Source organism: Myotis davidii, unplaced genomic scaffold, assembly GCF_000327345.1.
Source record: "Myotis davidii unplaced genomic scaffold, ASM32734v1 scaffold453, whole genome shotgun sequence".
Taxonomy (NCBI): Eukaryota; Metazoa; Chordata; class Mammalia; order Chiroptera; family Vespertilionidae; genus Myotis; species Myotis davidii.
In genome coordinates, this window is record NW_006285234.1 from 248673 (window position 1) to 259284 (window position 10612).

The following is a 10612-nucleotide window of genomic DNA, read 5'->3' on the forward strand; positions in this document are numbered from 1 at the left end:
GGCACATTCCTTTTAATATGTTGGAAACATAATGTCAAGTTTTCCTCCGGAAATATTTTCCAGTTTCTACTCTGGTCAACAGTGGACAGAAGTGTCTGTTTTGCGACACTTACCTGCAGCATTGTTTCACTCTTGTTCATTTGCGTTTTCTTAACTACCAGTGAGGTCAAATATTCCTCATTGTTTTCCTTTGAACTGTGATTACTGAAGTTCGTGTGTTTGTGCATGTGTTAAGGAAGTTTAACATTTTTTACATGTTCCATCTATGATTTTTTAAGGTATTGGCTTTTGTTTATTTGTTCTTTTATTTAAATATATATTTTATTGATTTTTTACAGAGAGGAAGGGAGAGGGATAGAGAGTTAGAAACATCGATGAGAGAGAAACGTCGATCAGCTGCCGCCGGCAACCAAGATACATGCCCTTGACCGGAATCCAACCTGGGACCTTTCAGTCCGCAGGCTGACGCTCTATCCACTGAGCCAAACCGGTTACGGCGAGTAGTATTTCTTTATCATCAAACATCTTCTTTTTCTTTCTTCCACAAGTTATTTCCTTACCCACATCTCCTGTCTAGATCTGTAAACAGGTGCGGAGCTGCTATGGCTAAGACATCTGAAATTTATGCTTTCCCTTTGAACCCATAAAACCTAGCTTCTGCTTCTCTCATTACTCAGGAAACAACTTCACGTTTACTGACATGAAAGTAGAACACGCTCTTTGATATGGATTTGCCATTCATTTGATGCTCCTTCATAACAAGTTACTGCTCGAACTCATTGGAACAGAGGGTAATACTAGTAAAAGTGTGCAGTTCTCACAACAGCCACTTCCCATGCAATGTCCATAGAGGACCAGTGTCCACCCAGAACGTCAGCAAACACATGTGTCAGGCACAAGGGGAGCCTGGCACAAAAACACACACCACTTGAAAACGGCATAAAGTCTCTGGTTTAATTATGTTAGAAATGCATTTCTGCTTTTCAAAAACATGAGTAGTTATTCAAACAGACCACTTCATACTTTAATTATTAACAGTAATGGAATAAGTGGAAATGTTATGATTTAATAACAGAAATTATATTTATGTAGGTTTCAATTACATACCTTCAACCCAGAGGGTTTAGAGTTCCAACCTTCCAATTTCACAGGCACTTGAATTCAACTGCGTCAACAGTGGAGTTAATTAGCTCTCCTGTGCCCTTTCGGAACTCATTTTTTCTCCTGTGCCCCCTCCCAGTAAATGGCACTACTTACCAGATAGGTCTTCAAATCTGATGACTCAGTGCCCCTCACAGACAATCACGAAGCTCTCTTGATTCAATATCCTCAGTATATTTTGCGTCTGATGCACGTCAAGAGAACCCTCTCTTCTGAGTCCTGGCCCTCTCGTTTGAGGCTCTATTGTCACTTCACAAGTTCAGGGGTCTAACTGATGTGCTGCCTCCAATCTGCACCCCTCATTTCAGTCTGCATGACCATTCTCAAATACAGACTGACCCTCCAAGCCAGTGGTTCTCAACCTTCCTAATGCCGCGACCCTTTAATACAGTTCCTCATGTTGTGGTGGCCCCCAACCATAAAATTATTTTCGTTGCTACTTCATAACTGTAATTTTACTACTGTTATGAATCGTAATGTAAATATCTGATATGCTATATGTGTTTCCCGATGGTCTTAGGCGATCCCTGTGAAAGGGTCGTTTGACCCCCAAAGGGGTCTCGACCCACAGTTTGAGAACCGCTGCAAGCAATCCTCGTTCCTGACCTTGACTGGGGTACACGCCTCCTCCTATTTGGGCTATCCCAGCCTCCCATGTGAAATATCTATGTTTCAGTTTCAAAACCTAGTGCTGTTTTTCATACTAATCTCGATTTATCGATCACTCATTCCTCACACCCTACATACACTAATTTGCATTGAGTGTGTTCAGTTTTTATAACATTGCCTTTTCTGACTTAAGGTCAAACACCCCATGTAGTTGCCATAATGGCTCTGTTTTACAAATACTCATGCATACGCACCTACATTCTTCCACTTCTCTCTCTCTCTCTCTCTCTCTCTCTCTCTCTCTCTCTCTCTCTCCACTTCCTCATTGGTGAGCAAGTTGACAGCCAGTTCTGCAGGGTCACCCCGGACCCCCTGTTGTGGCTATTATTCACAGTGGCCTTGGGGATTATCTTAGCAACATGTACATTGCTTTCTTGGCTTTTATTGTATAGTCAGTACTATAAATTTTCCATTTGGGGTTTTGTAACTTTGTACCAATTTAGATACTGTTGTGTTTATACTTTGCTATGGGCAGTGAAAGGATTGTGTTAACTAAACCTAACATTAGAAAGCAAAAATATTATATATAACAATGATTCATAATATATATACTATTTTAAATTTTCTCCATATACCCAATACCTAGTAGAGTTCTCTTTGAGCAAATGTCAAAAAATACTTAAAAGGAGAATGCATGTATGATTCATCTAGTCATCAAGAGCACCGGCTTTAGAAGGCAATGGATCTGAATTTAAATCCCAGATCTAACTCAGGCGGTATAATCCTGGACAAGGTTCTGTATTTCTCTAAGGTTCACGTCCCCCCGTCCCCCACGTCAGGAGACTTGAGACACACGGACTGGCAGCTGGCATGCAACCCTCCAGGCCTTCCTCACACTCCTACAGGCTCACTTAATTGCCGGCACAGACCCGTGTCCCCTGACTGTGGCTCAGGAGAGAGACCCCGCCCACCTCCCAACACTGCCTTTCTTTTTCTAGGGATTGAAGGGGCATGGCCTGGTACATCTGGAGAAAATCCAGCCTGATCCTAGGTCTGGATTATTCCAGACAAAACCTTGCAGCTGTGTTCTTGTGTGGGTAACACCTGCAGCTCTTTCTTGAGGAAAGGGGAAGCCAATGGCCCCATCTATTTCTGCACTGGGTGGCCCAGAGAAAGCCACAGGCCCGCGCAGCCAACAATTCTGCTTATCTCCTCTTACTCCTGGATAAAATGGTAATAGTCATGCTCTACTTCCCTATGCTGTTAGCAGTAAATCAGAAAATGCCTAGGAAGAATAGTATCTGACACGTATTAACTGTTTAATAAATGATGTTTATACAGTATCATGCTTTAGTAAATTAATATTCTGTAAGGCTGATGCTATGAATAAGTGTGACTATGGTGTATATGAGGAAGTGAAGTCAATTTGATCAAATAGAATCCCATAAAGCACCCACAGCCAACCCATCTGTGGTTATTTTAGGTAATCTCTGAGAGTAGTTTTCTATTAAGTTTATTACTTCTTCTCTTTTACCCAAAATTATAAAACTGCCATTTTACATCGAATCCTATCAAATTGTTTAACCATATGTGTTTATGTTTGTGTTAAAGACATGATGGCTCCCAGTGTTGCTACTTGGACTGTGGGTCAATGAAAAAAGAAGGCTGATTAAAGATGTGGACATTGTGCTCACTCCAAGAGATGGCAAGTGAAGTCCCAGAGAAAAGAATGTCCCCAGGGTTCCAGATCAATCAGGGGGGAGGGGCAGATCTGAGTTATCATTAAGCATATGTTAGCCGAGAGCTCAAAGGAGCCTGTACCTCAGCAGCTACTTCCAAACGGACCGTGTGAGTGTTGCTTCAGTTTTAGAAAAGCAGCCGCAATAGTCTTGTGAAACTAATGATGAATTTACATCCTAGTTTGAATGTGTATTAAGTGTGTAACACTGAAAAAATCACTCAACATTTCTAAGCCTCCATGAAATGGGTGCTTTTTTAGGATTAAATTTGAATGTCTATAAAAACCGTATCTGACAGAGAGTAAGTGCTCCACAAACAGTTAGCTATCATTACACTGTGATAAATAAATATTCTGCAAGGTGGAGACTCTGAATGTAACTATAAATCTGAAGCATTTTGAAGTTTGTTTTGTAAATTGTTCATCGTGTGACATGAGCTTTGCTAATCACTGTGATCAAAAGACAAATAAGACAGACAGGGTTCTGTGCACCAGAACCAAAATCGGGGATGGGATATTATTTTTTTTTAAGGTGCGGGGACTCGGGGGCGTTAGGGAAGGGGAGGAGGAAATGGAGGCACAGGGGTGTTCCTGGGAGGGAGAGCTCCGGGATATTATTTTAGGGATGGTTTTTTGAAGTGTAACAATTGTGAAGAGAGGAACTAACACATAACAGTTGGGGCCAAGCTGATTGTTGAAGCCAAGAAAACCAGCAGGAAGCTGGGCAGATGGTGAGAAGCAAGCTGCCCAGGGCTCATCACTGTGATTCAGCAGCTGGAGGGAACATGAGCATTGAGTGAGCTCAGGTTCTGGACGCTGGTGGACTTGGCTGCACACCAGCTCTGTCCCTGCCTATCTGTGTAGCTTGAGCAAGTCATCCTCCTAGGCATTCATTTCCTCATTTGCAAAGTTGGGGGATTGGAACTGTTATCTAATGATACTTATCTGGACATTTTTTTGAATAATAAACCAACTGCTTAATATAGTGCAGATATAAGCACTCAATAAAAATTTGTTATTTTTAGAAAGAAAAATGAATACTATTAATATTAGTACTATTGTGATTCTTATTATTACTCTTTTTTAAAATATATTTTTGTTGTTTTCAAAGAGGAAGAGAGAAGGAGAGGTAGAAACATCAGTGGTGAAGGATCAGCTGCTTCCTGCACACCCCTATGTGCCCTGACCAGGAATTGAACCGTGACCTCCTGGTTCCTAGGTCAATGCTCAACCACTGAGCATTGCCTGTTGGGCCTAATTATTACTCTTGATATCAACACTATGATTACCATCCTGTAGACCCTGGCAGGGACAGAATGCTTGCTGGTAGAGGTGGGCACCAGGAGTGTCACTGAGTAGCAAGCAGACCTATGCAATATGTACAAATGGGTTCTCCATCTGACACAGTTGAGACAACTTCAACAAGCCGCTCGCCCTCTGAATGACATGCCTTCCTTGCACATAAATAACGTGAGCCAGAACCCAACTTAACTTATATCCCAACATGACAACATATAGGTGAAGAAAGCTTTAGTGGCTAAAAAAATAAAGGTTTAGTGGAGAAATGATGATGGAGTGGAACTGAACAGTCCTGGATTCTTTTCTGGTTTCTTCGTGTACTCGAGTAAGATGCTGGGCAAATTACTCAATTTCTCCAGACCTCAGGCTGCGCGTCTGATGACGGTAGATCAGGCTAATGAACTCATTGTTCTGTAATACAGGAGCATCTCACAGGATGGGGAAGCTTGAGGTGGGCTATCAATAACTCTTAGGTGCCCTCCCCACAAAAAGACATAATAAAAGTGCTTCATTAAGAGGAGACTAAGTGAAATCTGTGGTTTTTATCTTTGTTATGTGAAAGTATTTCAAACACAAATTATATTTTGGCAGAGGTCTTTACCCTTTCTATGAATTTATGTTGAGGGCGAAGCATAAGTGAGTTGCATGGTGTATTATTTTTAAGCTGGAGAAAAAAGGATTCTTTAGTTTCTTAAAGATTAAAGCTTATACTAAATAGAACACTGTCTCTTTTATGAAATTCAGGGTCCCCATATGAAACATCCAAATATGTTCCAGTGGCGGTAGGAGAGCTCTAATATCTGAAAGCTGGGATTTAGTCAATCATAGTCGATTTAGATAAATGGATTCACATATGTCTACAAACATGTATGTATACTTATCTCTATATCAATTTTCCTATCTGTAAAATGTTTCCAGTTCTTTAAAAAAAAAATTTTCAGTCCTCACCCAAGGATATGTTTGTTGATTTTAAAGAGATGAAGGGGGGGGGGGGAGAAAGAGAAAGAGCGAGAAACATCCATCCATTGCCTCCCATACACACCCCGACCAAAGATCAAACCCTAAACCTAGGCATGGACCCTGACCAGGAATCAAACCTGCAACCTTTTGGTGTATAGGATGATGCTCCAACCTATACTGAGACACCTGGCCAGGGCAAATGCTTCCATTTCTGATTTAAAATATAAAAGATGTATTGGCATGTAGGGACATACAAAAATTCCTTTTTGCAATTCTCGAATGATTAGTTACACTGAACATCTTTTCATATGTCGATGGGCCATCTGTAAGTCCTCTTTGGCAAAGTGTCTATTCAGGTCTTTGCCCATTTTTTAATTGAATTGTTTGTTTTTTTTGGTGTTGAGCTTTGTAAGTGTTTTATAAACTTTGGATGTCAACTCCTTATCGGATGTGAATGTGTTCTCCTATTCAGTGGTTGTCTTTACATTTTGTTGATGATTTCCTTTGTTGTAAAAAACCTTTTTAATTTGATACAGTTACGTTTATTTCCCTTGCCCAGGGCAATATAGCACCTCACACCTATCAGAATGGCTATGATCAATAAATCAACAAACAATGGAGAAAAGGGAACCCGCATGCACTGTTGGTGGAAATGCAGATTGGTGCAGCCACTGTGGAAAGCAGTGTGAAGTTACTTCAAAAATTTAAAATGGAACTGCCTTATGACCCAACAACTCAACTTCTGGGAATATATTTGAAGAAACCCAAAACATTAATTTAAAGGAATATGTGTGCCCCTAAGTTCATTGCGGCATTATTTACAATAACAGGATTTGGAAGCAGCCCAAATGCCCATCAGTAGATGAGTGGATAAAAAAAAATCTGTGGTACATTTACACAATGGAATACTACTCAGCAGTAAAAATGAAGAAAATCTTACCTTTTGTGACAGCATGGATGGACCTGCAGAGTATTATGCTAAGTGAATTAAGCCAGTCAGAGAAAGCCAATACCATATGATTTCACTCATATGTGTAATCTCATGAACAAAATGAACTATCTATCAAGCAACATAAAGACAGAACCATAGACAGAGATCTGGCTGACAGCTGAGGGGGTGGGGGTTGGGGGATGGAGAGATTGAGAAAAAAAGAGAAAAAAATCATGGACATAGACAACTGTGGGGATTGCCAGGGGGAGGGAGATGGGGGGCGGCTGTGGAGGAAGGTAAAGGGGGATAAATGGTGATGGAAGAAGATTTGATTTGGGGTGATGCACACACAATAGTGTACAGATGATGTGTTGAGGAATTGTGCATCTGAAATCTGTATAATTGTGTTAACCAGTGTCACCTCAATAAATTCAATAAAAAGGGGAAACATCGTTCTTTTATCTCTTTACATATCTATAAAGTCAATTTCTGCATGGAATTTGGCTTTTTAAACCTCTCCTCTAATAGCTACTTTAGCGTGCTGGATGAACACTTACTGTATGCGCATCCAAACACCTCGATCCGCATTCCAATTCTGCCCTTGGGGTTCCACTCCAAAGGGAGGAAGCGCAGAAACCTGGCCTTGATCGAAGGCTGGAGTCTATAGTACACGACACTGTCTGCATTTGCATTTCCTGAAAATCCCTAGAAAATAAAGGAAAGAAGCAAATAATTGTACCCAAAGCATATCCATCTCACCTTCTCACCTTGAATGTTGGTGAGCAATGTCTAATTTGCTGTTTACTGTAACAATGGCTAACTCCTTTAAGAATATCATATTCTCAGTTATGTCCCAATGTCTCCCCATCCACAGAAGTTACTATTGCCTAAATTTTTCTTTATATTCAGATAGTTTAAATTCCACCATTCCCATTAAACCACCATTTAACCATGATAACCTCAATGAGTGTTGTTTCTCTAAAGTGCACATTCAACTTAAAACATTGTAGAGAGCACAGAAAGTTAAGAAAATCTTCTATCAGTATTCAAAATCCAAGATCAGCAAAGAAGTAGCTCACATTGATGAATGGGTAAGGTTATGCCATGTCTCTGTTGTTTCACTTTCTCATCTTACTCATTAACATCAACAAATGTATCACCCAACATTCAAGTAAGAACTGCACTCTAATAGCGGGTTGTTAAACTTCACCACACTGCTGGATAAGCACATTAAAAATCGTTAAGGGAAATTGCAAGCAATAATAATTTGGAAACACCTGTAATTAGACTTACGGACTCTACAATTTGAAAGCTAAAAAGACCTTGAGAATGATGCTAAGCTAGCACAGTCAAATTGTAGGTGGGGAAATTAAAGGTCAGAAAGATAGGGAAATAAACAAGAAACTATTATACAGCAAGATCAGGAGTGATGTTCCCCCTACAATATCACAACGCACCTACTCGACACACAGCTAACCTGTGAAACCCACACACCACAGCCCCTAACATGTAAGCAGGTTTCAGTTTCTTCTATGTGGCATACTGCAAGGCTCCACAAAGGAAGAAGTTAGGATGAAACAGAAGTTGTTCTAAAAAAAACTATATTTTTTATTTTCTTCCTCTTCCTCCTCCGCCTTTTATTTAACTTTAACAATCAGCATATGTAGAAGCAAAGTAAGGGATGATGCTACCACCTTTTTCAGGCTCATGATACATCACCCTATTACCACAACGGGATCAACAAATGACTCAACCTCATGTACATTACACAGGCAAAGGCCAATAAATGCATTAGGAATACCAGTACCCAGGGAGCTTCTTCATTTGCCTACTTTTCTTTCTACTTCAGAAATACCCTTTTACCAGCATCTACCAAAATATTTTCTAATAAATAAAAATAACAGTCTGAGTGTTTCACGTCAGATTAATTTGATTTGATTCGCCTTTTCAGTCAATTATCTGCCTCCTACCACCACCACCACCAATACCCCATTGTGCCCAATTCCCAGGCTTACAAATACAGTTCTGTGATGGCACCTCCACAGTGTATCAAAAATTGGGGCATCTTTCTTCATCTTATCTGTGACCAACAAAGCATCATGCCACCAGAACCACCGCAATGGCCTCTTCCTCACTTTTTTATTCTTCTGTTCCCTGACACCGTATCTCCATCCCCATCCCAAATCCCTTCGCCTCCAAGCACTCAGTAATATATTTAAAGGTAAATTAAATAACATCACTTCCCCTGCCTCTGTTACCACATAGAACAAAATCCAAACTCCGTATCAAACAAACAGTCTTTGGCAACAACCTCCATTATGTGTCAGCCACGCTAGATCTCTCTGAACAAGCCAGGCTCAGGCAGGCTGTTCATTCCTCTCTGAAGGTTCTTCCCTTGAGGTCTTTGCATAACCAGCTGCTCTTGTCATTTCAGGCCTTGGTCCAAATATTACCACCTTTCCGATTCTAGCTTCTAATGTGGTGTATCTGACACCCCTGCATCTTATCTTCTTGTTTTATTTATTTTTCATATCACTCATTATTTGGGGATCTTCTTTTGTTTGTCATTTATTTAACTTATCACAGTATAAGACAAAACTCCGCTAAACTGGGGACCTTTTAGGGCCTTCCATCCACAGTCCCTAGGGCATGGCTTGGCTCAAATAAAAAATATTTGTGCCCAGCTGGCATGGCTCAGTAGTTGAGCATTGACCTGTTAACCAGGAGGTCATTGTTCAATTCCTAGTCAAGGCACATGCTCGATCCCCAGTAGGAGGTGTTCAAGAGGCAACCAATCAATGACTCTCATCACTGATGTTTCTATCTCTCGCTCCCTCTCCCTTCCTCTCTGAAATCCATTAAACGTATTTTTTAAAAAATAAAAATATACTTGTTGTATGTGTATGTTTCGGAAAGGCTGGGCTTGAAAACAGAACAAAGTTCAACAGGATTCTCAATTACAGGATCTCTCAGGGCATGTCAAAGGGGAATGTGCAAATGTGCACTGTATCTCCCACAACAAGGATAGTTATCCAAGGTGTTTCAAACATATTGGGTCCACATTTCTAGTTACTCTTTCCCAGAACATAAACAGAAGAACATTGTTTAATTCCACAGGCATTTGGACTCTGATAACCAGAACCTTGTAGAATGCTCCCTTCTATTCCACTGGTCAAAGTTTCATGCTCTGGGCATTGGTGTGTGTGTGTGTGTGTGTGTGTGTGTGTGTGTGTGTGTGTGTGTGTATTTTTGCAGGCTCTCCAAATCAGGATAATGTGCATCCAGGATTGAAAGCCTGGTCCAAATATTACCACCTTTCTGATCTCCGCTTCTAAAGTAGTGTATCTGACACCCCTGCATCTATAGACATTCAATCCTAATCAGACCCTCTTATCCTCTGAATCCATTTTCCTGGGTGCCACTCACAGGCTAATACAATACCTAATTATGATTTCTTTCAGTGAACAGCTGGATGATGAATTGGCTCCGTAAGAGCTCACATTTTTTTCAAAATTAATGTAACTTCATAGATTTAGATAGATGTCGCTACGATGATCACAGCGTCTTACGGGGTTAGGAGAAAAGATGCATAGTGACAGTGGCAATAGGCAAGCAGAACAGGCAGGGCTTTCACATTTCCCTGATTGCTTTTGACTTATTTGAATTTTGAGAACATAAGGAAGGAATATAAGATGCTTAGTTTGTATATGTAATATAAATATCTTGCCCCATTCAAAATTGTAAGCAGTTTTTCATACAAAGATTGAGGGAAATTGTGAGGTGGGAGATATGTGTTTTTTTAAAATTAAATCTTTATTGTTCAGATTATTACATTTGTTCCTCTTTTTCCCCCCATAACTCCCCTCCTCCCAGTTCCCGCCCCACCCTCTGCCCTCTCTCCCCACCCACTGTCC

The 10612-nt window shown here is 40.5% G+C and overlaps 1 protein-coding gene across 1 annotated transcript in view; it reads right to left on the bottom strand.

The window, feature by feature from the left end:
• Positions 1–10612, bottom strand: part of CNTNAP4 (contactin associated protein-like 4) — a 246043-nt gene that overhangs the window by 102630 nt on the left and 132801 nt on the right. The window contains exon 4 of the mRNA XM_015558780.1: positions 7256–7403. Coding sequence (XP_015414266.1) covers positions 7256–7403 — 148 coding nt within the window. The remainder of the gene's footprint in view (positions 1–7255; positions 7404–10612) is intronic.